Source organism: Denticeps clupeoides, unplaced genomic scaffold, assembly GCF_900700375.1.
Source record: "Denticeps clupeoides unplaced genomic scaffold, fDenClu1.1, whole genome shotgun sequence".
Lineage (NCBI taxonomy): Eukaryota > Metazoa > Chordata > Actinopteri > Clupeiformes > Denticipitidae > Denticeps > Denticeps clupeoides.
Genome location: NW_021629750.1, coordinates 77,382 through 104,055, shown reverse-complemented (window position 1 = coordinate 104,055; position 26,674 = coordinate 77,382). Strand labels below are relative to the sequence as shown.

The following is a 26,674-nucleotide window of genomic DNA, read 5'->3' as shown; positions in this document are numbered from 1 at the left end:
TTTCTGACTGGCAAAGCATTGAGATCAGGGACAGGAAGCTTTAATCAGACCAGACTAAAGAAGATGGAACTTGTGAACTGTGAAGAGGTTGAGGGTAGGAGAAAGAAAATTAAGGAAAGAGGGCAATGGAATAGCAATATAGAATTTCTCCTGGTTGTCGCAGGGAACATAGTTGGATTAGAAAATGTTTGGAGATGTTAAAACTTAAATTACCTTGTACTGAAATTTCATTTCAAGGTGCTTTCTTGGTGCCCTACGTGGTGGTTGTGGTGACCTGTGGGATCCCCCTGTTTCTTCTGGAGAGTGCGATGGGTCAGTACACACAGCAAGCAAGCATCACCTGCTGGGAGAAGTGCCCAATTGCTCAGGGTGAGTGGGGAAGAAACTTTCTCATCTGTTCAGGTCAATTTATTCAAGGATTCATAGTAGTTATTGTCATGTGTATGGAAGAAATTAAATTTCTCTGTAAAATGAAATTCTTTCTTTGCTGTCCATGTACAAGTTAGGTAAAGTTTAATATATAAGCACAGTGAAGGTTTCTGTGCTTGTGGTATTATTGCCGTTAGGTTATACAGAAAAAGGTTTTGAGTGGAGATTCGAAGTCTAATGTTCATGAGAAAAAATAAAATACTGTTTGTCTCTAAGGAATCGGCTACACGGGTATAATAATGAGGGTCTATAGCTGCATGGCTTACGTCATCATCCTTGCCTGGGCACTTCTGTACCTGTGCTTCTCTTTCTACGCCAAACTGCCCTGGGCCAGCTGTGGCCACACCTGGAACACAGGTACGAACACTGACTACATCTTGCCATGTGTAACAACAGCAGCATAACAGTAGTGCAACAGCTTCAAGAAATTAAGAATAATGAACTAAAATATATTTCACTTCCTGTAGAAAGTTGTGAGGACTTCGACACACTGAACAAATATAACCAGACTATAAACACCAACTCGACCTCCCCAGCAACTGAATTCTGGGAGTAAGTTTTTAAAGTCAAACACAGAAGGAAGCTTTTATAACACTGAGAATGCAAACAGAATTCCAGATATTCTAACAAACAACGTATCTCCAGACGGAGCTGGGCAGTGTTCGGTGGGAGATCCTCCTCTGCGCCATTGCCATGTGGGTCATTTGTTACTTCTGCATTTGGAAAGGTGTGAAGTCTACAGGAAAGGTTGGTGTTTAGGATTCAAATGTAAAAATTAAACAATAGTAAACTTTCAATGACTACAAGAATTTTATTTTTTATCATTTCTATTTTTTTATTTTGAGCATGTAGAATTAGACAGAGAGTGAGACAGGTTTTATGCAGGCAGGAAGGAAGGGCGGAAACGCATGACATTCACAAGATGCAAGGGCGGTCCTAACCTGTTTGGTGCCCTGGGCGAACAACCCCCCACCCCCCCCACCCCCAAACACACACACGCACAGAGAAACATAAAACACATTACAAATAATGTATTTACATATTTTATTGTAAAACCTGTTGTTGGAACCACACTGAATTGTCTAGATAAGCATATACGGGGCTTTGACCTTTTCTTGTCCATCTTCCTTCGGTATCGAAACCCATCCTGCAACCCAAGGATCGTCCCAATGTAAAGGAATAGACACTTTAGTGCGCAGATTTGGTTCATATTTATTCTGCAATTTCACACAACCTAGGAAAAATTAATTGTGACATATTGAACTTGGATTGACAATATTATGAATGAATGAAATATGCTTTATTTGGAAGCAGCCATACCAAGGACTTCTGCTCACTTCCTGCATATATGGGTGTGATAGAGTACATAAAGACAGCTCATTATTTGCAGCTCCTTATGTTTGTTCCACTTTAAATACCGCAGTGTCACGGGTGGGCTGGACATGGCGGTGAAGGAGGACGCATTCGCACGATCACAGGACAGGGGTTTAATACAGACTTCACAAGACAAGGGAACATTAACACGCACAATGACACGACGGTGAACAGACACGAACAGGATAGTTTTATCGCACGGATTCGCCGGTACACTTGGGGAACTGATTAAAAACATGACATGGATCATGGCGGGGAACTGGCGATTACCGGAGGTGCGTCGCTGGAATCTGGACGAGACGGCGGCGTCGGGGGACGTCCATACATGGAACCTTGAACATGGAACTATGGAGCAGACGTCCTCCCGACCATCCACGGTTTCCTGGATCTCAGCGGGGCGTAGATCGGCTGCGTCCACATGGTCGGGTCATTCTGTCACGGGTGGGCTGGACATGGCGGTGAAGGAGGACGCATTCGCACGATCACAGGACAGGGGTTTAATACAAACTACACAAGACAAGGGAACATTAACACGCACAATGACCCGACGGCGAACAGACACGAACAGGAGTTTTATACAATTATATAAATAGACAACAAGTGAACACAATCAGGGAACATTACACAAGACAAACATGAAACTCCGGTCCGGTCAACCCCTGCCGGTCCGGATCATGACACGCAGGCTGCAATGCTATTTATTTAACAGTGAAATGTCCATATTCATCATAAATCTATGTGCATATGAGCAAAGTTCCCAGGTCAATTTTATAGTGAAAAATGTTTTGGGCCAGAAAAGTGTAAGTTGATACTATTTGTACACATCCTACTTTACCCTTTTTTTTCTTTCAGTGCCACTGCACCTCAGGTACACCACATGAAAATGTACACATATAATTCAGACAGAGATTTTCTCTGTTCGCCAATGAAATGAAAAGGAAAAGATCCAATTTAAGCCTGGAGGCTGTTAGAGGGTCTGGGGTACAACACAGTGAAATCCCGACTGTGAAGATTTTCAGTCATCCAGGTGAATTTGTCTGAAAGTTGAGTCATGGCAACTGGACTTCTTTCTTTTATTTCTTTAACGTTTGATTCTGCATCCACGGAACTTTGTCAGTCTGAGGGAAGTTGGCTTGTGTTGCCCTTTCATCCATCCCCCAAATATCTGGCCCAACTACCACATCCACCAGGTTGGCCACATTTAATGACCCATAAAATGGGGGCAGGAGGAGCTGCCAGGGTGGAGCTGTCACATCTACCCACACCCCCTCCCCCTGCCTTTGTTTCACTTAACAAGCCTATTCAAGGCAGGAGTGAGGTGAAACCAACCTGGAGGATACATTTGTGGTCACAAGCCAACTTCCCTCAGATTGACAAAGTTCTGTGGATGCAGAATGAAACATTAAAGAAATTAAAGAAAGAAGTCCAGTTGCTAAGACTCAACTTTCAGACTGTGAAATCCCGATTAACCCTAAAATGCTGGATCTCTATTTTCAGGTGGTGTATTTTACAGCCACTTTCCCCATACATGATGCTGCTGGTGTTGCTGATCAGAGGGTTGACTCTACCTGGTGCCCTGCAGGGGATTGTGTACTATCTGAAGCCTGACCTCACCCCGCTTCTAGATCCTCAGGTTACTTTGAACAGCCTGTATGAGTTGTCAGTTTCAAAGGATTCAAACCAGAACTTTTCCGACATAAAATGCAGATCTCACAAACCCCATGGTGTCACGACTACGGACTTACGAGGGAAGGAAGCGCAGAGGTCTGACATGCTGGGAAGGGGATTTATTATAACACAATAAATACAAAGAAACAATGGCGCGGTGGCCAAAAAGGGGAAATAAAGGGGAACACCACAAACAAACCCGCAGGCGTGTGCCGATTGCCAGAACTCAAAACACATATGAAACTAAACCAGGTCAAGTTCGTGCAGAGAGTCCACGAAAATGCCGGAGATCTCGAACGGGTGGAAGTCTCTGGCATTTATGGGGCGTCAGGATTGGAGTCAGGTGTGGAGCCCAGCTGCAGGCAATCCTGACAGAGCCCCCCCCTCCAAGGGCTACGTCCTCGGAGCCCCAGCAGTGGAGGCGGCGGGGCAGACGGCGGCAACCACAGGGCTCCTGCCCTGCTGTATCCTCCCCTTGGAGGACCCGGGCTGGCTCCGGACCCTCGGCCTGGCTCCCCGGCGTGGTCTCGCGTGGCGGCCCCGGACCCTCGGCCTGGCTCCCCGGCGTGGTCTCGCGTGGCGGCCCCGGACCCTCGGCCTGGCTCCCCGGCGTGGTCTCGCGTGGCGGCCCCGGACCCTCGGCCTGGCTCCCCGGCGTGGTCTCGCATGGCGGCCCCGGACCCTCGGCCTGGCTCCCCGGCGTGGTCTCGCATGGCGGCCCCGGACCCTCGGCCTGGCTCCCCGGCGTGGTCTCGCATGGCGGCCCCGGACCCTCGGCCTGGCTCCCCGGCGTGGTCTCGCGTGGCGGCCCCGGACCCTCAGGCTGGCTCCCCGGTGTGGTCCCACATGGCTGCCCTGGACCCTCGGACCTGCACAGAAAAATCAGGGCCGATCCATCCGGGTACGTGCGGGCCCTGTCTCTGCACGTCCCCTCTGACACGTCTTGTGTCACCCCCTGCACTGCGCAGGGAGATTGTTCCAGAGCCTCCGGCGACCGTTCCAGGCACCCCAGGCTGATGCCTTCTCGGCACGTGCAGCCCCTCTCACTGCACGCCCCTGGTGCCAAGGTGGGGGCATTGCCAGACCATCTGGTGGACACAAAGAGGGGAAATGGGGGCGACATACGGACACTAATGCCATGCACACACACAAAGACAAAGACAGAGAGAAGAGAGGGTCGCCTGGCTCCCTCTCTGGGGTCTCCGGGACCTCCTCAGGGGGCACAGCCAGGATCTCGAGAGGTGCGACCTTCTCGTCGCCCACCAGTGCTGGGTCTTCTTGCCCCGGATCCTGACTGGCGCTGGATGTGGTGGAGGGGCAGAGTTCGATCCCTGGCTCAGGCTCTGGCCGATTAAACTCCGCCCTCAGCCTCTGCTGAAAGTCCCGAAAACTCCTGTCTGTCTCTCCCTGCTGCCAGAGGGCTGCGCTCCAGCCCCATGCTGACCCAAGCAGACACGAGAGGATGGTGGTGGTCTTATCAGTGTCTGCTGCCCCACTGAAGGGTCCCGGGACACTTGGGCTGTCCCACAGGGGGCTGGGCACGTCGCTGGAGATGGTGGTAGGTGTGTGGTGTGGAGGGGGGCGGACGTCTTCTCCAGCAGGTGTGGACGCTGGTGCTGCGCTGCCATTTCGCTGGGGAACGTCCGGGCAGAGGGAAGGCGGGTCGGCGACTGGAGCAGGAATGGAGGATTCCCTGCGAGGCAGTCCCGGCAGCGCAGTTGCTGGCTGGCGACCTCCCGTCGCCCTCTTCCACCAGCTTTCCTCACACTGCTGGGAGGGACGTGGGTTTCCACGGCCCTCGTGACGATCCTGGATGGGCGCGATGGGCGGAGCCATCCCGGCACCGACCGCCGAAACGGCGTCATCCTGGTCGTCGTCCGTGTCAACCTCTTACCCCCGGAAGTCACGTGGGTCATCACGGACGCGGCGATGATCTCGGACGCGCACACTGGCCGGAGCCATCCCGGCAACGACCACCCACCGAAAATCCAGGTCATCATCGCTTTCGTCATCCGTGTCCTCCCACCGGTGACTCCGAGGGTCGTCCACCCTGCGGACATCCTGGACCTATGGCGCGATAAGCTCCCATGGGCAGTACTCTGGCCATTGGGGCTGGAGGCTGCCCACCTCCACGCTGGAGGGACGCCGCCGTTGTTGCCGCTTACACCCCTGGAAGTGACGTGGATCCCCACGGACCTCGTGACGATCGTGGACGGGCGCGATGGGCGGAGCCCAACTCGCGTCTCCCGTGCTCTTGTCGTCGTCATCGTCCATGTCGTCCCAGTCCACGGGGAGCCACGGGTGAGGGGGCAGATCGAAGACGATGGCGTGGGCAGCAGCGAGGAAGTGACGTGGGCAGCGAGCGCAGAGGACGCGAACCCCACGATCTTCGGCATGTCGAGCCAGGAACTCTGCGCTCTGCTGGCCAGGCTCCCCGTGGACTGGGACGACATGGACGATGACGACGACGAGAGCACGGGAGACGCGAGTTGGGCTCCGCCCATCGCGCCCGTCCACGATCTTTCAGGCCATGAAACAGCAAAACAGAGATCAGTGACTGAGAATGGAAACATAGTTGGGCGAGAAATGTGTAGAAGTTCCCCTTCCTCTGCTGCAAGAACGGTGAAGGTTCCAAAAGAACAACTCTTTACAAAGCAAGAGACTGTAATTTAAACAATTCCTGTATTACTGCTATTTTATATAACAGTAGTAACTGGCTGCCAAAAGGAACTAAAAGTCTAAAGTACAGTTCAAGGATACAGAAAAAAAATTAATTCTTGGACTCCTCAAATTTACACATAAAGAACACTAGATTAATAAAAATTAAAAGCAAGAACTTACAGTCATCAATATGTTCATACAGTTAGAAAAAGCAGAAAATCATTTTGTGTTCAGATTAGTCAGCACATTTAGACTGACAAATATGAACCTGTCTTACTGTAATTTCCATGTGTGCTTGTTTCTTTGAATAAATTCAAACACAATTCAGGATGGTACACAGTGCTTCACACTGCTTTAGTACAAATACATAATATTGTTTGTACGACAAATAAACAGACATTTCTTGTGCTCTTTATGGTGGTTGTGATGAGGTTTTAAGGGCCGTTTTCAGAGGTTTTAAGGGCCGAGAACATACTCTAAAAGGAAATAAGGGAAAAAGGCTGGCAAACCCAGTGCGAGACCATATAATTAAACAGATGATTTAATAATAAATAAAAATTAAACAAATAAATTGCAGAAAGATAGACAACAAACACAGATAAGCTTCAGCGGTGGTCTAGTTCTACCATGAAGCCAGGCTGATGATGATGAGTGTCATGACACGAACACAGACAGAGAACAGGGGACCAAACTAAGACATGAGCTGAACCCTAAAACAGAAGAGCCCACGCTGACCTAGAGACAGGGAGAACACAGACAGGGAAGAGACAATCTGACTGAAAGTAGAACTCAGACGCTGTGAAGTTACAGTAGTTTCATGTTGAAAATTCAACAGATATTCAGATATTCACTAAGCACAACCCTCCACAAAGACTTCTGTTTTACCTAATACCTAACCATATTTTATATTAATATTTTTAAAATTTTATTAATCTAGTGTTCTTTATGTGTAAATTTGAGGAGTCCAAGAATTAATTTTTTTCTGTATCCTTGAACTGTACTTTAGACTTTTAGTTCCTTTTGGCAGCCAGTTACTACTCTTTTTTTCAGTAGCTTCCACACAAAGTGATCATGTGATTCAAAACCAATGTAGAGCTGTGCTGCTGCATGGAACTAGTCAGACGCATTTGGTTTATTGAGGTTTTCTTCACCTTCAATTTTATACAAATTAAAGTCGTAATGACTGAAATTGATTAGGATTTAACCGTTTAAGAACTGAATCTAGCTGCTTGGACTATAGGACTTAAGAACAGTTTTTACCCTCATTTTATTCAACTTTTCCACAGCAACACCTGAACACCAACATTACACCCACATTGTGTTACTCACACACAAACTGTACGTGCACACACTTAAATACTGACTGGAACACGCATCTACACTCTACGTGCTATAACTGTCATTGTACTTGCTGCTCAGTATTGTCAGTTTGCCTCATCTGCCTGTTCTACCCTCCCACATGAAAATTGTTACTGTCTTACTTCTTCATATCTCACATCTCATATATTTTCTTGTAAACTTAGAACTTATGACTTCTTGCGAAGTGACAAATTTGATATTGCCAATTTATTTTCTTTCTACCTTGTAAACTTAAAACTTTTTAGCAGTTTTTAGCAGTGACTTGCATTTTACTGTAATGTTTTTCCCTGTGTTAACTTGCATATGACAAATAAAATTGAAACTGAACTACATTTCGATTTTTTTCACAATTATACAAAATGTTTGGAGATTCCCATATCTCTGCTACAGAAATGGTGGAGGTAAGTTATGTACAAGATACACTGAGATATATTGAATTTCTTTATTTTACACTAATTTTGTTACTGTAGTCTATACCACAAGGACTGTATGGTTTACGATGCAGTAATGTATGAACATTTAAATATCATGTTTCATAACCACAACTCTAACCTTATGTACACACGAACGAACAACATAAGAAACATTTTGTTAAAACGTATATTACTTTGTACTGAATTTTATTTTCAAGGTGCTTTCTTGGTGCCCTACGTGGTGGTTGTGGTGACCTGTAGGATCCCCCTGTTTCTTCTGGAGAGTGCGATGGGTCAGTACACACAGCAAGCAAGCATCACCTGCTGGGATAAGTTGTGCCCAATTGCTCAGGGTGAGTGGGGAAGAAAATTTCTCATCTGTTCAGGTCAATATATTCAAGGATTCATAGTAGTTAATATCATGTGTATGGAAGAAATTAAAATTTTCTGTACAATGAAATTTTTTCCTTGCTGTCCACATACAAGGTAGGTAAATTTAATATATGAACACAGTGAAGGTTTCTGTGCTTGTGGTATTATTGCTGTTAGGTTATATGGGTGTTGTAAAAATGTTTTTGAATGGAGATTTGAAGAAGATAGCCTAATATTCTTTAGAGACAATAAATGTACTGTTTGTCTCAAAGGGATTGGCTACACAGGTACAATAATGAGTGTCTATAGCTGCATGGCTTACGTCATCATCCTTGCCTGGGCACTTCTGTACCTGTGCTTCTCTTTCTATGCCAAACTGCCCTGGGCCAGCTGTGGCCACACCTGGAACACAGGTATGAGCACTGACTACACCTTGGCATGGGTAACAACAGCAGCATAACAGTAGTGCAACAGCTTCAAGAAATTAAGAATAATGAACTAAAATATATTTCACTTCCTGCAGAAACTTGTGAGGACTTTAACGCACTGAACAAATATAACCAGACTATAAACACCAACTCGACCTCCCCAGCAATTGAATTCTGGGAGTAAGTTTATAAAATCAAACACAGAAGAAAGCTTTAAGGACACTGAGAATGCAAACAGAATTCCAGATATTCTAACAAACAACGTATCTCCAGACGGCGTGAGCTGGCGATCTCAGGTGGTATTGAGGAGCTGGGCAGTGTTCGGTGGGAGATCCTCCTCTGCGCCATTGCCATGTGGGTCATTTGTTACTTTGCATTTGGAAAGGTGTGAAGTCTACAGGAAAGGTTGGTGTTTAGGATTCAAATGTAAAAATGAAACAATAGTAAACTAGAAACAGTAAACTTTCAATGACTACAAGAATTTTAATTTTGAGCATGTAGACAGAGTGAGACAGGGTCGATGCAGACAGGAAGAAACTTTCACAATGAAAGCAGACAGGAAAGCATGAATTCACAAGATGGGGATTAACTTGTAAGAAAGACACACAATACATTGACAAACATTCAATAACCCGACACAACAACAGGTGCAGACAGTCAGATAATCAGGGGCTGTGACGCCCATGGGCTAAGGGTTTAGCACAACGGGTGCTCCTGCACATGATTATGGAGTCCTGATCCATCCCAGCTCCATAAGAACCATGAAGCAGCACCCAGTATGGGATGCGACAATGATGTGGACATGCACATAACTCACCTTAGGTTTGTTCCAGTTTATGTTCCTGGCCTTATTGCCACATGCCTTTGGGTCTGTAATTGTTTATCCTTTGTTTCCTTTGTTTTAGCCCTTGTGCCGCTTTTGTTTGTATTTATAATCAAGTACTCTGCGCCTCACTCTCCTACCGACCTACCAACCTACCAATGTGACAGGGGCAACCACATGGAATCCATGGAACTACAGCCTGGCACATCATCCACGGTCCGAGCCGTGACACAGTTATATTACAAAATGTGTGGAAACGTTTGCCTCTTTGGCTGAGTGGAAATCAGACGTGCCCATCTCACAAATCTTTAGTTAAAATGAGTAGATCCAGTATAAGCCTGGAGGCTGTTAGAGAGTCTGGGGTGCAACACAGTGAATTCCAGATTAACCCTAAAATGCTGGATCTCTATTTTCAGGTGGTGTATTTTACAGCCACTTTCCCATACGTGATGCTGCTGGTGTTGCTGATCAGAGGGTTGACTCTACCTGGTGCCCTGCAGGGGATTGTGTACTATCTGAAGCCTGAACTCACCCCACTTCTAGATCCCCAGGTTACTTTGAACAGCCTGTATGAGTTTGTCAGTTTTAAAGCATTCAAACCAGAACTTTTCCAACATAAAATGCAACCCCATGGTTGTTAGTTTGAATCATTGCTTGGACCTTTAGTGGGTGGAGTTTGCCTTCACTATACCCAGTTTTTAAAATTCTTTTTTTGATAATAAAATGAAATCATATAATAGGTTTGTGTGTTTTCATGCAGGTGTGGATGGAGGCTGTAACTCAGGTCTTCTTTCTTTTGGTGTGGGTGGAGGAGTGTTGATTTCACTGGGGAGTTACAATCCATACAACAACAACTGCTACAGGTATGATTTAGAACCCGTCAGTCCCCAAAAATCTTAAATCAAACCACACCCCTTTAATATCCCCAAATTAGCATCCTAAATTCAAACCTCTCTGGCAGGAACTGTTTCGGGCTCTGTTTGTTGAACGCTGGTACCAGTTTGGTGGCTGGATTTGCAGTATTTTCAGTGCTGGGCTTCATGGCTAATGAATACAATGTTGGCATTGCAGAAGTTGCAGAGTCAGGTACTGTACTTATAATGGCTTGGGAGTATCTATATAAAACAAACAATACGAGTAATCAATATAGTTCAAAATAAATTATGCTTGTGGCTACATGAATAACTTTTTTCTTCTTACAGGTCCTGGTCTGGCATTCATTGCGTACCCTCAGGCAGTGGCCATGATGCCTTTACCCCAGCTGTGGGCGATATGCTTCTTCATCATGATTATATTGCTTGGCCTGGATTCACAGGTGGCATCAAAATGTGTACACACATACACACACACATAAATACACACACTAACAAACAAACAAACAGATATTAACTGTTGGATGCATAAACTCTAGTTTGTTATGATGGAGGGGGTGATAATGCCAGTGATTGACCTGGCTCCCACTGTGCTGCGCAGACCTGGACGAAGAGAACTTTTACTGCTGGTCTTCAGCCTCTTCTGCTTTAGCATAAGTATCCTAATGATTACAGAGTTGATCAGAGCACCAAATATAAAGTTAATCTGATTGTAGTCATTTGTATGATTTGTGTCTATAATTGCTTGTCTATAAATAAGCCTTTTCCCTGTAGGGTGGGATTTATGTCCTGCAGGTCTTTGATTACTATGGCATGAATGCATCTTCCAAACTCTTCCTCTCTAGTCTTCAGTGTCTCACAATGGGCTGGATATTTGGTAAATAATAAATAATTGCAGTAAAATCAAAGAACGTCCTTATGCTGTAAATGCAGTGGTGTGCCTTCTCTGTTTAATTAATGGTTTTATGTTGTTTAAATGTTTCAGATCATCAAAAAATAATATACAGTACAGGCCAAAAGTTTGGACACACCTTCTATTTCAAGGTGTTTTCTTTATTTACATGAACATTTACGTTGGTAGATTCTCACTGAAGGCATGCTGTGATTACTGCTTTGCACACACTTGGCATTCTCTCGATTAGCTTCAAGAAGTCGTCACCTGAAGTGGTTTTCCAACAGTCTTGGAGTTCCCAGAGGTGTTTAGCACTTTGCCTTCACTCTGCTGTCCAGCTCACCCCAAACCATCTGGATTGGGTTCAGGTCCGGTGACTGTGGAGGCTAGATCTCCACTTTTTGTTAAGTACATAACTCCACATGTGTTCATTCATAGTTTTGATGCCTTCAGTGAGAATCTAACAATGCAAAAGGTCATGAAAATAAAGACAACACATTGAATGAGAAGGTGTGTCCAAACTTTTGGCCTTTAATGTATACTAGTCAAAGATTACTGTCACAGCTCAATAAATGAATCATGTAAATAAGACCTGCCTGACAAAGTGATGTAGACCAAAATATCCTCAAAAACCAGACATCATGCTGAGATCCAAAGAAAATTAGGAACAAATGAGAAAGAAAGTAATTGAGCTCTATCAGTCTGGAAAAGGTTATGAAGCCGTTTCTAAACCTTTGGGACTCCCAGCGAACCACAATTAGTGAAAACATGTAACAGTGGTGAACTTTCCCAGGAGTTACCTGTCGATCGGGGCAGAGTTCATGACAAGAGAAAGGGATGGGGAGCCAAGACGAAAAGCACTGCTGAGCAAAAAGAATCACTGCATTTCAGAAAAAGAACATCATACCAACAGTAAAATATGGTGGTGGTGATAGTTTTATGGTCAGAGGCTGTTTTGCTGCTTCATGGCCTGAAAGACTTGCTGTGATTAATGGAATTAGGATTTCTGCAGTTTAACAAAACACCATGAAGGAGAATGTCCCTCTATCTGTCCATGACCTCAAACTGAAACCAACGTGGATTCTGCAACATGACAATGATCCAAAACACACCAGCAAGTTCACCTCTGACTGGCTGAAGAAAAACAGAATGAAAACTTTGGAGTGGCCTAATCGAAGTTCTGACCTGAATCCTATTAAGATGCTGTGGCATGACCATGAAGTACAACAATTTTGTTGTTCAAAATTCCCACTTTTGATGATCTGAAACATTTAAATGTGACACATGAATAAAGTACTATACTACTCTAGTTACGCCAGATAGAAAACGTGCCTTTCCATCTTCCAGGAGCGGAGCGCATGTGTGATGCAATTGAAGACATGACAGGAGTGAGACCCAGCCGCTTCTTCAGTTTCTCATTAGTGGTTCTGACAGTTTTTAAACAGGATTCCACACGTGTATGACCCATAGTGATTCTAATTAATTCAGTTAAAAATATATCAGTATGATGCTGTGCTTATTGGCTGATTTTTAGCTAGTCTCTGTTGACATGGATAATGATCATTGATAATGACCATAATTACTAATAAGAAATCAGATTTTACATCAGAAAATTACAATGAGCCAGCTTTATTGGTCCTGTTGTGGACACCTTTTGCTGCTGGCTTGAGCAAAAGAGCCAAGAGGCATGTCATACTTTAAGCACACTTATTTTCTATTATACTTTCCCAAACCATACATGGTGTCTGCAATTTTGTCCTTTCTCTACCAATTTGGTTACCTGTCACAAAAACGTATTAATTATCTTACAGATTCCTGTGCTGTGCATGTGCTGTGCAACAGCTGTGCATGGACTTTACTGTATTCCAACATGTGGTGCATCTGTCTTAAGAGTGCTGAATTTATGTGTTAATTTAAATTATTCCATAATGTCCTTCTTTCCCCAGGTATCCTTAATTGGCGCCTTGGCCAATTACAAGCCCCTGACATTTAACCGAACCTACACATACCCGGTGTGGGTGAATGTGCTGGGATGGATAATGATGCTGTCGTCCAGCCTGGCGGTACCAGTACTGGCTGTCTACTTGCTGTGTACTGGAAAAGGAAGCCTGAAACAGGTTAGTTTAAGTTTTGATGGAATTTATATATGCATGTACAAGTTTATTTGTTGATCTGGTCTGTAAATAAATAATGATGGTATTTCTCTCTCTTACCAGCGCTGCATTCATCTTTGTCAATGTGCTGATGACCTTCCTTTGACCCGGAAGCAGAGGGAAGAGCTTTCAAAGTTGACCCCAGATGCAATGTAGTTGCCGTGGGGAACAAATAAAGCTTTTAAGAAGATGTTGGGACACCTAAGAGAAAATAATCTAGAATTCTTTGGTTTATTAAAAGTTGTTTGCATCAATGTGAAAATAATAACTAACATCTGAGTAATGAACATTATCTTGCAAGTAAAACTGTACACATACATTATCTTAGATACCATAATAAAAGTTAATCATGAGGAGTTACTAAAGGCTACTAATTGCAGTAGTGCCACCTTCAGGAAAAAAGGGGGCTGTTCAAGTTTTATGTGTCTAACATGTTGATCACGTATCATTCTTCTGTTCAAGAAATAAATTCATGACATTTTTAAGAAAGTTTCTGCCGCCCCTGTGAAACTGTTGATAAAGAAACATTAAAACAACACTGAAAGCAAAATTACTTATTTCAACACTTTTTATATCAATCAAATTTTTTATGTTAATTGCTAAGTCGGGAAATGATCCTCACTTTCTCGTGCAATATTCTGGCAAATGCTGGTTCCAACTGTGGAACCTGCTCATTCTGGTCAGTACTGCAGGGTAGCTGGAAACTAGCTGCAGGACGTGCCCATGAACAGGGTATCAGTCTAGTATAGGGTGAACTGTATTCATGGGTGTAATAACTATAAACTCAAATATTTAGGATTTTCTCAAATCCACTAAAACATGTAACGATCATTGTTGTACGATCATTCCAAGTAAAAGGAACAGAAAATCACAGAGAGTCAAATTACTACAGACTGCAATAGGAAATAACAAAGTGTCTGATAGTTTTGCAGATCACTCCCAACTCCATACCATGCAATAAAATTGATGAACAGGCAGCGCACCTACTCAGTTTTTTGGTGGGACAGTGAGATGCAAGACTGTCCAAGTGACAAACTAGGAACTTTGACTGGATAGTCCAACAGCAACCAAATTACAATTCTTATCGCTACACTCCACAATCCCCAAAACACGGAGGACGGCACAAGAACCACAGAACTCCCCTCTATAGGAGAACCATTAGTTACCACTGGAACTGAAGCAGCCAGGTAATCATGCAGTTTGTGGAGCTCTGAACAGTCAAACTTGTCTGTAAATGTTGCAACAGCTCAATGATAAACTAAATAAATATTACAAAAGTGGTGAAATAAAGTAGTGAAGATATCCGGGGACATAAGATCTTTTGCTTGCTTAGCACTGGCCCCTTGACTTCCACCCCATGTAAGGTCTGTTTTGGTTCAAAGTGTAGCTTAGTTTGCTTGATATTTTTGACTGACAGAACTAGGTGCAGCTGACATTACAGCAATAATCAGACCAGTTAGAGGAAGATGGAGCTCATGCAAGGAGAGGCTGAGTGTGGGGAACAGAAAACCAAGGCAAGTATCACAGAATTTCTCTTGACTGAGAATGGAAACATAGTTGGGTTAGAATTGTGTAGAAGTTCCCCTTCCTCTGCTGCAAGAACGGTGAAGGTTCCAAAAGAACAACTCTTTACAAAGCAAGAGACTGTAATTTAAACAATTCCTGTATTACTGCTGTTTTATATAACAGTAGTAACTGGCTGCCAAAAGGAACTAAAAGTCTAAAGTACAGTTCAAGGATACAGAAAAAAATTAATTCTTGGACTCCTCAAATTTACACATAAAGAACACTACAATTAATAAAAATTAAAAGCAAGAACTTACAGTCATCAATATGTTCATACAGTTACGAAAAGCAGAAAATCATTTTGTGTTCAGATTAGTCAACACATCTAGACTGACAAATATGAACCTGTCTTACTGTAATTTCCATGTGTGCTTGTTTCTTTGAATAAATTCAAACCCAATTCAGGATGGTACACAGTGCTTCACATTGATTTAGTACAAATACGTAATATGTTTGTACGACAGACATTTCTTGTACTCTTTATGGTGGTTGTGATGAGGTTTTAAGGGCTGTTTTCAGAGGTTTTAAGGGCCGAGAACATACACTAAAAGGAAATAAGGGAAAAAGGCTGGTCAACCCAGTGAGAGTCCATATAATTAAACAGATGATTAAATAATAAATAACAATTAAACAAATAAATTGCAGAAAGATAGACAACAAACACAGATAAGCTTCAGCAGTGGTCTAGTTCTACCATGAAGCCAGGCTGATGATGATGAGTGTCATGACACGAACACAGACAGAGAACAGGGGACCAAACTAAGACATGAGCTAAACCCTAAAACAGAAGAGCCCACGCTGACCTAGAGACAGGGAGAACACAGACAGGGAAGAGACTGAAAGTAGAACTCAGACGTTGCTGTGAAGTTACAGTAGTTTCATGTTGGAAAATTCAACAGATATTCAGATATTCACTAAGCACAACCCTCCACAAAGACTTCTGTTTTACCTAATACCTAACCATATTTTATATTAATATTTTTAAAAATTGTGGAAAATTATCTCTTTTTTTTCAGTAGCTTCCGCACAAAGTGAGCATATGATTCAAAACCAATGTAGAACTGTGCTGCTGCATGGAACTAGTCAGACGCATTTTGGTTTATTGAGGTTTTCTTCACCTTCAATTTTATACAAATTAAAGTCGTAATTGCCTGAAATTGATTAGGATTTAACCATTTAAGAACTGAATCTAGCTGCTTGGACTATAGGACTTAAGAACAGTTTTTACCCTCATTTTTTTTTTACTTTTCCACAGCAACACCTGAACACCAACATTACACCCACATTGTGTTACTCACACACAAACTGTACGTGCACACACTTAAATACTGACTGGAACATGCATCTACACTCTACGTGCTATAACTGTCATTGTACTTGCTGCTCAGTATTGTCAGTTTGCCTCATCAGCCTGTTCTACCCTCCCACATGAAAATTGTTACTGTCTTACTTCTTCATATCTCACATCTCATATATTTTCTTGTAAACTTAGAACTTATGACTTCTTGTGAAGTGACAAATTTCATATTGCCAATTTATTTTCTTTCTACCTTGTAAACTTAAAACTTTTTAGCAGTTTTTAGCAGTGACTTGCATTTTACTGTAATGTTTTTCCCTGTGTTAACTTGCATATGACAAATAAAATTGAAACTGAACTACATTTCGATTTTTTTCACAATTATACGAAATGTTTGGAGATTCCCATATCTCTGCTACAGAAATGGTGGAGGTAAGTCTAAGTTATGTACAAGATACACTGAGATATATTGAACTGCTTTATTTTACACTAATCTTGTTACTGTAGTCTATACCACAAGGACTTTATGGTTTAAGATGCAGTAATGTATGAACATTTAAATATCATGTTTCATAACCACAACTCTAACCTTATGTACACACGAACGGACAACATAAGAAAGATTTTGTTAAAACGTATATATTACTTTGTACTGAATTTAGTTTTCAAGGTGCTTTCTTGGTGCCCTACGTGGTGGTTGTGGTGACCTGTGGGATCCCCCTGTTTCTTCTGGAGAGTGCGATGGGTCAGTACACACAGCAAGCAAGCATCACCTGCTGGGAGAAGTTCCCAATTGCTCAGGGTGAGTGGGGAAGAAACTTTCTCATCTGTTCAGGTCAATTTATTCAAGGATTCATAGTAGTTATTGTCATGTGTATGGAAGAAATTAAATTTCTCTGTAAAATGAAATTCTTTCTTTGCTGTCCATGTACAAGTTAGGTAAAGTTTAATATATAAACACAGTGAAGGTTTCTGTGCTTGTGGTATTATTGCTGTTAGGCTATATGGGTGTTGTAAAAATGTTTTTGAATGGAGATTTGAAGAAGATAGCCTAATATTCATTAGAAACAATAAATGTACTGTTTGTCTCAAAGGGATCGGCTACACAAGTATTATAATGAGGGTCTATAAGTGCATTTCTTACGTCATCATCCTTGCATGGGCACTTCTGTACCTGTGCTTCTCTTTCTACGCCAAACTGCCCTGGGCCAGCTGTGGCCACACCTGGAACACAGGTATGAACACTGACTACATCTTGCCATGTGTAACAACAGCAGCATAACAGTAGTGCAACAGCTTCAATAAATTAAGAATAATGAACTAAAATATATTTCACTTCCTGTAGAAAGTTGTGAGGACTTTGACGCACTGAACAAATATAACCAGACTATAAACACCAACTCGACCTCCCCAGCAACTGAATTCTGGGAGTAAGTTTTTAAAGTCAAACACAGAAGGAATCTTTAAGTACACTGGAAATGCAAACAGAATTCCAGACATTCTAACAAACAACGTATCTCCAGACGGCGTGTGCTGGCAATCTCAGGTGGTATTGAGGAGCTGGGCAGTGTTCGGTGGGAGATCCTCCTCTGCGCCATTGCCATGTGGGTCATTTGTTACTTCTGCATTTGGAAAGGTGTGAAGTCTACAGGAAAGGTTGGTGTTTAGGCTTCAAATGTAAAAATCAAACAGTAGTAAACTAGAAATAGTAAACTTTCAATGACTACAAGAACTTTAATTTTGAGCATGTTGACTTAGACGGAGAGTGAAACAGGTTTGATGCAGACAGGAAGAAAACTTTCACAATGAAAGTAGACAAGTATTTTGGTTCCCAAAATGTCCCATCTCTGCGCCGCACTATTCTACCGACCTATCAACGTGACAGGGACAACCACATGGACTCCATGGAACTACAGCCTGGCACATCATACACGGTCCGAGCTGTGACACATATTAGAAAATGTGTGGAAAATTTTTGCCTCTTTGGCTGAGTGGAAATCAGACGTGCCCATCTCACAAAACAATACAAAAAACATCATTTATCATTGTAGAAAATAATAAAGGACTCTCTGTACTGCCTTGAGGCTTTACATTTTCTGGGTATTTCTGCGAAAAGCTCTTCCCTACTCTAATTTGAAGTGTTCTTACCTGCCAAAAATTCCTGAACCATCTGTACACTTGGCCTGAGATGAGTAATTTACAAAGTTTAATTAACAATCCGTCCTTCCACATTATATTGTTTGCTTTCTCAATGTCACAAAAGAAACACACACACAAACACACACAGACACCAGGACAACATCTAGGTAAAACAGAACCGAGCAATATGACCCTAAAGTGAAGGGCTTCAGATACCAACATTTTAAATGTAAAAATGAAACAACAACAATTCAATTAATTCAGTTTATTGATATTGCAATTAAATTATTAAATTAATATAACAGACACCTTTTGTTCTCCTTCCATGCCAAACTGCCCTGGGCAATCTGTGATCACACCTAGAACACAAGTAGATTTAGTTAAGATGTTTCTTAGATTGAGTTCATAGTCATGACTGGAAAAGCCAGCATTGAGATCAGGGACAGGAAGCTTTAATCAGACCAGACTAAAGAAGATGGAACTTGTGAACTGTGAAGAGGTTGAGGGTAGGAGAAAGAAAATTAAAAAAAGAGGGCAATGGAATAGCAATATAGAATTTTTCCTGGTTGTCGCAGGGAACATAGTTGGATTAGGAAATGTTTGGAGATTCCCATATCTCTGCTACAGAAATGGTGGAGGTAAGTCTAAATTATGTACAAGATACACTGTGATATATTGAACTGCTTTATTTTACACTAATCTTGTTACTGTAGTCTATACCACAAGGACTTTATGGTTTATGATGCAGTAATGTATGAACATTTAAATATCATGTTTTATAACCACAACTCTAACCTTATGTACACACGAACGGACAACATAAGAAACATTTAGTTAAAACGTATATATTACTTTGTAATGAATTTTCTTTTCAAGGTGCTTTCTTGGTGCCCTATGTGGTGGTTGTGGTGACCTGTGGGATCCCCCTGTTTCTTCTGGAGAGTGCGATGGGTCAGTACACACAGCAAGCAAGCATCACCTGCTGGGAGAAGTTGTGCCCAATTGCTCAGGGTGAGTAGGGAAGAAACTTTCTCATCTGTTCAGGTCAATATATTCAAGAATTTAAGGATTCATGGTAGTTATTGTCATGTGCATGGAAGAAATCAAATTTATAATTTCTTTATAATGAAATTCTTTCTTTGCTGTCCACATACAAGGTAGGTAAAGTTTATTAAATGAACACAGTGAAGGTTTCTGTGCTTGTGGTATTATTGGGTCTGTCAGGAAGACAGACCATTTATTATTGTGCTGAGAATGGCAAAAATGAACATTAAAGAATGTTAAAGACCGCCACGCGAACACCGTCAAACGTAAAGAAACAACGGAGTGGTCAGGCCGAAGGCCTGACCACTCCGCACACGATGATATATTTTTTGCTTTGGTAGGTCGTACGGCCCGGCCACAAATCGGGTTAAAACGTGTAAAAAGTACCGTTTACCATCGTGCCGGGAACGCGTTTTTGGCTCCCCGAGGCTAACCGTTGAAGCTAGCGACCCGAAAATCGAGGCGGGGCCGAAGGCCTCGCCGAGTCTTACGATCCGACATATGGGACGAGTCGGTGGCACCAACGGGGGTTTGGAAAACCCGGAAAAAGCCGGAAAACCGGGAAAAAGGCAATAAAAGGACACGTCTTACGTCCAAGTCCGCCACGATAAGACCGTGAAACGCACAGAAACAACGGAGTGGTCAGGCCGAAGGCCTGACCACTCTGCACACGATGATATATTTTTTGTTTTGGTAGGTCGCACGGCCCGCCCACAAATCGGCTTCAAAGCCTAAAAAGTACGGTTTACTGTTGCGCAGAGGAAGAGGTTTTCAGCTCCCTGTGACCAGCCGTAAAAGCTAGAGACACGGGTGTCGATCTGACATATTGGATGTGTTGCTACCGCCAACAGTGGTCAGGAAAACATGGGAAATAGGGAAGGAGGCCAAAAAGGCCATGTCTCGCATTTGTGGCTGCCACGCTAAGGCCGTGAGACGCACAAAAAAAACGGAGAGGTCAGGCCGAAGGCCTGACCTCTCCACACACAATGACGTATTGGTTGCTTCTTTGGGGATTACAGGAGGGCCACAAATCGCGTCCAAAACATTAAAAGTGTGAAAAAATCTGGTTTCCAAGAATTTGCGATGAAACGCTTCACAGCACACACACGACTCTCATATCAAATCGTGCGGCTTGTCGTTACGCACGGTTTGACATATGGCTCGGCTCGGCCGGATTTACGGTCCGCGCGCAATTAGCCAAAAAGCGTTTTCGGAACGCGTTTATTATTCTAGCCCAAAATTGGACTTTTTTGGAGTTTGTGTCCAGACGGTTTGACATACAAAGAAGATATTGATGTCGTCTCGTAGATCTCGCCAAGGCCGACGATTTGACATATGGTTTATCGCCGTCTGACTTACGGATCATGCACAAATTTGGGAAAACAAAAAAGTGTAAATGGGCGAAAAAAATTTATTTATTTATTATTTCAGCCTTTTTTCGGCAATTAATGCGGGTCGTACCGAAGCACGCACACCCGCGTGTTATATATCAAAAATTAGAGCTTTGTTGCGTGAGGTGTGCTATTACTTTTATAAGCGATCGGACTGGGCCTGGCCGAGCTATTAACGCTGAAACAGGGTAATTTCCCATTGGAATGTATTGATCGCTAATTTTAGCATTGGTAGCATTTGTAAAAAAAAAATTCTTTGAAGTGATACTGCAGTACCACATTAAAGAATTCCCATTTTACAAATTACATGCCCGCGGCTGTGACCAATGCCCGGACAGACCCATCAAAATTTCCCCTGGGGATTTTTGTTTCTAGTTGCTGTTAGGCTACATTGGTGTTGTAAAAATATTTTTGAATGGAGATTTGAAGAAGATAGCCTAATATTCATTAGAAACAATAAATGTACTGTTTGTCTCTAAGGGATCGGCTACACGGGTATAATAATGAGGGTCTATAACTGCATGTCTTACGTCATCATCCTTGCATGGGCACTTCTGTACCTGTGCTTCTCTTTCTACGCCAAACTGCCCTGGGCCAGCTGTGGCCACACCTGGAACACAGGTATGAACACTGACTACACCTTGGCATGTGTAACAACAGCAGCATAACAGTAGTGCAACAACATCAAAAAAATAAGAATAATGAACTAAAATATATTTCACTTCCTGTAGAAACTTGTGAGGACTTTAACGCACTGAACAAATATAACCAGACTATAAACACCAACTCGACCTCCCCAGCAACTGAATTCTGGGAGTAAGTTTTTAAAGTCAAACACAGAAGGAATCTTTAAGTACACTGGAAATGCAAACAAAATTCCAGATATTCTAACAAACAACGTATCTCCAGACGGCGTGTGCTGGCGATCTCAGGTGGAATTGAGGAGCTGGGCAGTGTTCGGTGGGAGATCCTCCTCTGCGCCATTGCCATGTGGGTCATTTGTTATTTCTGCATTTGGAAAGGTGTGAAGTCTACAGGAAAGGTTGGTGTTTAGGATTCAGTTGTAAAAATGAAACAATAGTAAACTGGAAATAGTAAATTTTCAATGACTACGAGAATTTTCATTTTGAGCATGTAGACGGAGAGTGAAACCGGTTTGCTGCAGACAGGAAGAAAACTTTCACAATAAAGGCAGACAAGAAAGCATGAATTCACAAGACGGGGGATTAACTTGTAACAAAGACACGTAAAACATGGACAAACATTCAATGACCCAACAAGGACTAAAAATGAGGGGGCCATTATACAACAACAGGTGCCGACAGTCAGGTAATCCGGGACTGTGATGCCCATGGGAGTCCTGATCATCCCAGCTCCATAAGAACTGTGAAGCAGCACCCAGTATGGGCTGCAACATTGATGTGGACATGCACATAACTCTCCTTAGGTTTGTTCCAGTTTATGTTACTGGCCTTATTGCCACATGCCTTTGGGTCTGTAATTGTTTATCCTTTGTTTCCTTTGTTTAAGCCCTTGTGCCACTTTTGTTTGTATTTATAATCAAGTACTTTTCCAAAATTTCCCATCTCTGCGCCTCACTCTTCTACCGACCATGGCAACCACATGGACTCCATGTAACTACAACCTGGCACATCCTCCACGGTCTGAGCTGTGACACAGTTATGTTATAAAATGATTGGAAACGTTTGCCTCTTTGGCTGATCAGACATCTCACAAACCTTTAGTTAAAATGAGCAGATCCAATATAAGCCTGGATGCTGTTAGAGCGTCTGGGTGCAACACAGTGAAATCCTGATTAACCCCAAAATGCTGGATCTGGTTGCTCTATTTTCAGGTGGTGTATTTTACAGCCACTTTCCCATACGTGATGCTGCTGGTGTTGCTGATCAGAGGGTTGACTCTGCCTGGTGCCCTGCAGGGGATTGTGTACTATCTGAAGCCTGACCTCACCCCACTTCTAGATCCTCAGGTTACTTTGAACAACATGTATGAGATGTCAAAGCATTCAAAACAGAACTTTTCCAAGATAAAATGTAGATCTCACAAACCCCATGGTTGTTAGTTTGAATCATTACTTGGACCTTGAGTGGGTGGAGTTTGTATTCTATATACCGAGTTTTTAAAAATATCTTTTGATAAAAATACATCATATAACAGGTCTGTGTGTTTTCATGCAGGTGTGGATGGAGGCTGTAACTCAGGTCATCTTCTCCTTCGGTGTGGGTGGAGGACTGTTGGCTTCACTATGCAGCTACAATCCATACAACAACAACTGCTACAGGTATGATTTAGAACCAGTCAGTCCTCAAAAATCTCAAATCAAACCGCACCCCTCTAATATACATAAATTAGCATCCTAAATCCGAACCTCTCTGGCAGGAACTGTTTCTGGCTCTGTTTGTTGAACGCTGCTACCAGTTTGGTGGCTGGATTTGCAGTATTTTCAGTGCTGGGCTTCATGGCTCATGAATACAATGTTGGCATTGCAGAAGTTGCAGAGTCAGGTACTGTACTTATAATGGCTTGGGAGTATCTATATAAAACAAACAATATAAGTAATCAATAGTGTTCAAAATAGATAATGCTTGTGGCTACATGAATAACTTTTTTCTTCTTACAGGTCCTGGTCTGGCATTCATTGCGTACCCTCAGGCAGTGGCCATGATGCCTTTACCCCAGCTGTGGGCGATATGCTTCTTCATCATGATTATATTGCTTGGCCTGGATTCACAGGTGGCATCAAAATGTGTACACACACACACACACACATAAATACACACACTAACAAACAAACAAACAGATATTAACTGTTGGATGCATAAACTCTAGTTTGTTATGATGGAGGGGGTGATAATGCCAGTGATTGACCTGGCTCCCACTGTGCTGCGCAGACCTGGACGAAGAGAACTTTTACTGCTGGTCTTCAGCCTCTTCTGCTTCAGCATAAGTATCCTAATGATTACAGAGGTGATCAGAGCACCAAATATAAAGTTAATCTGATTGTAGTCATTTGTATGATTTGTGTCTATAATTGCTTGTCTATAAATAAGCCTTTTCCCTGTAGGGTGGGATGTATGTCCTGCAGGTCTTTGATTACTATGGCATGAATGCATCTTCCAAACTCTTCCTCTCTAGTCTTCAGTGTCTCACAATGGGCTGGATATTTGGTAAATAATAAATAATTGCAGTAAAATCAAAGAACGTCCTTATGCTGTAAATGCAGTGGTGTGCCTTCTCTGTTTAATTAATGGTTTTATGTTGTTTAAATGTTTCAGATCATCAAAAAATAATATACAGTACAGGCCAAAAGTTTGGACACACCTTCTATTTCAAGGTGTTTTCTTTATTTACATGAACATTTACGTTGGTAGATTCTCACTGAAGGCATGCTCTGATTACTGCTTTGCACACACTTGGCATTCTCTCGATTAGCTTCAAGAAGTCGTCACCTGAAGTGGTTTTCCAACAGTCTTGGAGTTCCCAGAGGTGTTTAGCACTTTGCCTTCACTCTACTGTCCAGCTCACCCCAAACCATCTGGATTGGGTTCAGGTCCAGTGACTGTGGAGGCTAGATCTCCACTTTTTGTTAAGTACATAACTCCACATGTGTTCATTCATAGTTTTGATGCCTTCAGTGAGAATCTACCAATGCAAAAGGTCATGAAAACAAAGACAACACATTGAATGAGAAGGTGTGTCCAAACTTTTGGCCTTTAATGTATACTAGTCAAAGATTACTGTCACAGCTCAATAAATGAATCATGTAAATAAGACCTGCCTGACAAAGTGATGTACACCAAAATATCCTCAAAAACCAGACATCATGCTGAGATCCAAAGAAAATTAGGAACAAATGAGAAAGAAAGTAATTGAGCTCTATCAGTCTGGAAAAGGTTATGAAGCCGTTTCTAAACCTTTGGGACTCCCAGCGAACCACAATTAGTGAAAACATGTAACAGTGGTGAACTTTCCCAGGAGTTACCTGTCGATCGGGGCAGAGTTCATGACAAGAGAAAGGGATGGGGAGCCAAGACGAAAAGCACTGCTGAGCAAAAAGAATCACTGCATTTCAGAAAAAGAACATCAGAAAAAGAACATCATACCAACATATTTTTTATGGTCAGGGGCTGTTTTGCTGTTTCATGGCCTGAAAGACTTGCTGTGATTAATGGAATTAGGATTTCTGCAGTTTAACAAAACACCATGAAGGAGAATGTCCCTCTATCTGTCCATGACCTCAAACTGAAACCAACGTGGATTCTGCAACATGACAATGATCCAAAACACACCAGCAAGTTCACCTCTGACTGGCTGAAGAAAAACAGAATGAAACTTTGGAGTGGCCTAATCGAAGTTCTGACCTGAATCCTATTAAGATGCTGTGGCATGACCATGAAGTACAACAATTTTGTTGTTCAAAATTCCCACTTTTGATGATCTGAAACATTTAAATGTGACACATGAATAAAGTACTATACTACTCTAGTTACGCCAGATAGAAAACGTGCCTTTCCATCTTCCAGGAGCGGAGCGCATGTGTGATGCAATTGAAGACATGACAGGAGTGAGACCCAGCCGCTTCTTCAGTCTCTGCTGGCGCTATCTGACACCACTAGTATGCACAGTGAGTTCCTCTCTTATTCTCATTAGTGGTTCTGACATTTTTTAAACAGGATGACACTGTTAATTCCACACATGTATGACCCATAGCCATTCTAATTAATCCAGTTGAAAATATATCAGTATGATGCTGCACTTATTTTTTAGCTAGTCTCCGTTGACATGGATAATGACCTTATTCATTACAAAAAAGAAATCAGATTTTACATCAGAAAATTATAATGAGCCAGCTTTATTGGTCCAGTTGTTGCCTGGCTTGAGCACAAGAGCAGAGAGCCTGCATGCACAAACAGCTGTGCATGGACTTTACTGTAATCCAACATGTGGTGCTTAAAATTCCTAACTGCATTTGTCTATGAGTGCTGAATTTATGTGTGACTTTAAATTATTCCATAATGTCCTTCTTTCCCCAGGCATCCTTCGTTGGCTCCTTGGCCAATTACAAGCCCCTGACATTTAACCGAACCTACACATACCCGGTGTGGGTGAATGTGCTGGGATGGATAATGATGCTGTCGTCCAGTCTGGCGGTACCAGTACTGGCTGTCTACTTGCTGTGTACTGGAAAAGGAAGCCTGAAACAGGTTAGTTTAAGTTTTGATGGAATTTATATATGCATGTACAAGTTTATTTGTTGGTCTGGTCTGTAAATAAATAATGATGGTATTTCTCTCTCTTACCAGCGCTGCATTCATCTTTGTCAATGTGCTGATGACCTTCCTTTGACCCGGAAGCAGAGGGAAGAGCTTTCAAAGTTGAACCCAGATGCAATGTAGTTGCCGTGGGGAACAAATAAAGCTTTTAAGAAGATGTTGGGACACCTAAGAGAAAATAATCTAGAATTCTTTGGTTTATTAAAAGTTGTTTGCATCAGTGTGAAAATATTAACTAACATCTGAGTAATGAGCATTATCTTGCAAGTAAATCTGTCTATTATCTTAGAGATACCATAATAAAAGTTAATCATGAGGAGTTACTAAAGGCTACTAACAGCAGTAGTGCCACCTTCAGGAAAAAAGGGGGCTGTTCAAGTTTTATGTGTCTAACATTTTGATCAAGTATCTTTCTTCTGTTCAAAAAATAAATTCATGACATTTTTAAGAAAGTTTCTGCGGCACCTGTGAAACTGTTGATAAAGAAACATTAAAACAA

At 42.5% G+C, this 26,674-nt stretch overlaps 3 protein-coding genes and 1 pseudogene across 7 annotated transcripts; all 4 read left to right on the top strand.

The window, feature by feature from the left end:
• The first annotated feature begins 9 nt into the window (after positions 1 to 9).
• Positions 10 to 1,393, top strand: LOC114773279 (sodium- and chloride-dependent GABA transporter 3-like). The gene is made up of 5 exons (XM_028965803.1): positions 10 to 94; positions 238 to 369; positions 646 to 786; positions 897 to 981; positions 1,075 to 1,393. Exons 1-5 carry the CDS (start codon positions 64 to 66, stop codon positions 1,160 to 1,162), a joined length of 477 nt encoding a protein of 158 aa, XP_028821636.1. The 5' UTR covers positions 10 to 63; the 3' UTR covers positions 1,163 to 1,393.
• LOC114773274 (sodium- and chloride-dependent GABA transporter 2-like) lies at positions 1,168 to 11,120 on the top strand (annotated as a pseudogene).
• On the top strand, positions 8,401 to 26,674 carry LOC114773271 (sodium- and chloride-dependent GABA transporter 2-like). Of its 5 annotated transcripts, none has more exons than XM_028965795.1 (15): positions 18,544 to 18,613; positions 19,022 to 19,084; positions 19,323 to 19,457; positions 21,362 to 21,502; positions 21,613 to 21,697; positions 21,791 to 21,923; positions 22,737 to 22,871; positions 23,080 to 23,183; positions 23,282 to 23,406; positions 23,523 to 23,635; positions 23,732 to 23,869; positions 23,967 to 24,069; positions 25,426 to 25,526; positions 25,936 to 26,106; positions 26,206 to 26,674. In XM_028965795.1, the coding sequence occupies exons 1-15, from the start codon at positions 18,559 to 18,561 to the stop codon at positions 26,296 to 26,298; spliced, it is 1,695 nt and encodes a 564-aa protein (XP_028821628.1). In that variant the 5' UTR covers positions 18,544 to 18,558; the 3' UTR covers positions 26,299 to 26,674. The 5 variants fall into 5 exon arrangements, with proteins under 5 accessions (XP_028821633.1, XP_028821632.1, XP_028821628.1 ...); XM_028965797.1 differs by lacking the exon at positions 18,544 to 18,613 and adding an exon at positions 18,703 to 18,952; XM_028965799.1 differs by lacking the exons at positions 18,544 to 18,613; positions 19,022 to 19,084 and adding an exon at positions 16,719 to 16,739.
• On the top strand, positions 11,106 to 13,808 carry LOC114773281 (sodium- and chloride-dependent GABA transporter 2-like). Its single transcript, XM_028965805.1, has 4 exons — positions 11,106 to 11,276; positions 12,639 to 12,679; positions 13,238 to 13,408; positions 13,508 to 13,808. The coding sequence occupies exons 1-4, from the start codon at positions 11,213 to 11,215 to the stop codon at positions 13,598 to 13,600; spliced, it is 369 nt and encodes a 122-aa protein (XP_028821638.1). The 5' UTR covers positions 11,106 to 11,212; the 3' UTR covers positions 13,601 to 13,808.

Bases quoted from the DNA above. Each gene is read 5' to 3' on its own strand.
- LOC114773279 (XM_028965803.1), top strand. From the start codon at position 64: ATGGAACTTGTGAACTGTGAAGAGGTTGAGG. The intron at 370-645 runs GTGAGTGGGGAA...TTTGTCTCTAAG, and splicing joins GAAGTGCCCAATTGCTCAGG to GAATCGGCTACACGGGTATA. The intron at 982-1,074 runs GTAAGTTTTTAA...ACGTATCTCCAG, and splicing joins CCAGCAACTGAATTCTGGGA to ACGGAGCTGGGCAGTGTTCG.
- LOC114773281 (XM_028965805.1), top strand. From the start codon at position 11,213: ATGAATGCATCTTCCAAACTCTTCCTCTCTAGTCTTCAGTGTCTCACA. The intron at 11,277-12,638 runs GTAAATAATAAA...TCCATCTTCCAG, and splicing joins CACAATGGGCTGGATATTTG to GAGCGGAGCGCATGTGTGAT. The intron at 12,680-13,237 runs GTGAGACCCAGC...TTCTTTCCCCAG, and splicing joins CAATTGAAGACATGACAGGA to GTATCCTTAATTGGCGCCTT.
- LOC114773271 (XM_028965796.1), top strand. From the start codon at position 18,922: ATGGAACTTGTGAACTGTGAAGAGGTTGAGGGTAGGAGAAAGAAAATT. The intron at 22,872-23,079 runs GTTACTTTGAAC...GTTTTCATGCAG, and splicing joins CCCCACTTCTAGATCCTCAG to GTGTGGATGGAGGCTGTAAC. The intron at 23,184-23,281 runs GTATGATTTAGA...CCTCTCTGGCAG, and splicing joins TACAACAACAACTGCTACAG to GAACTGTTTCTGGCTCTGTT.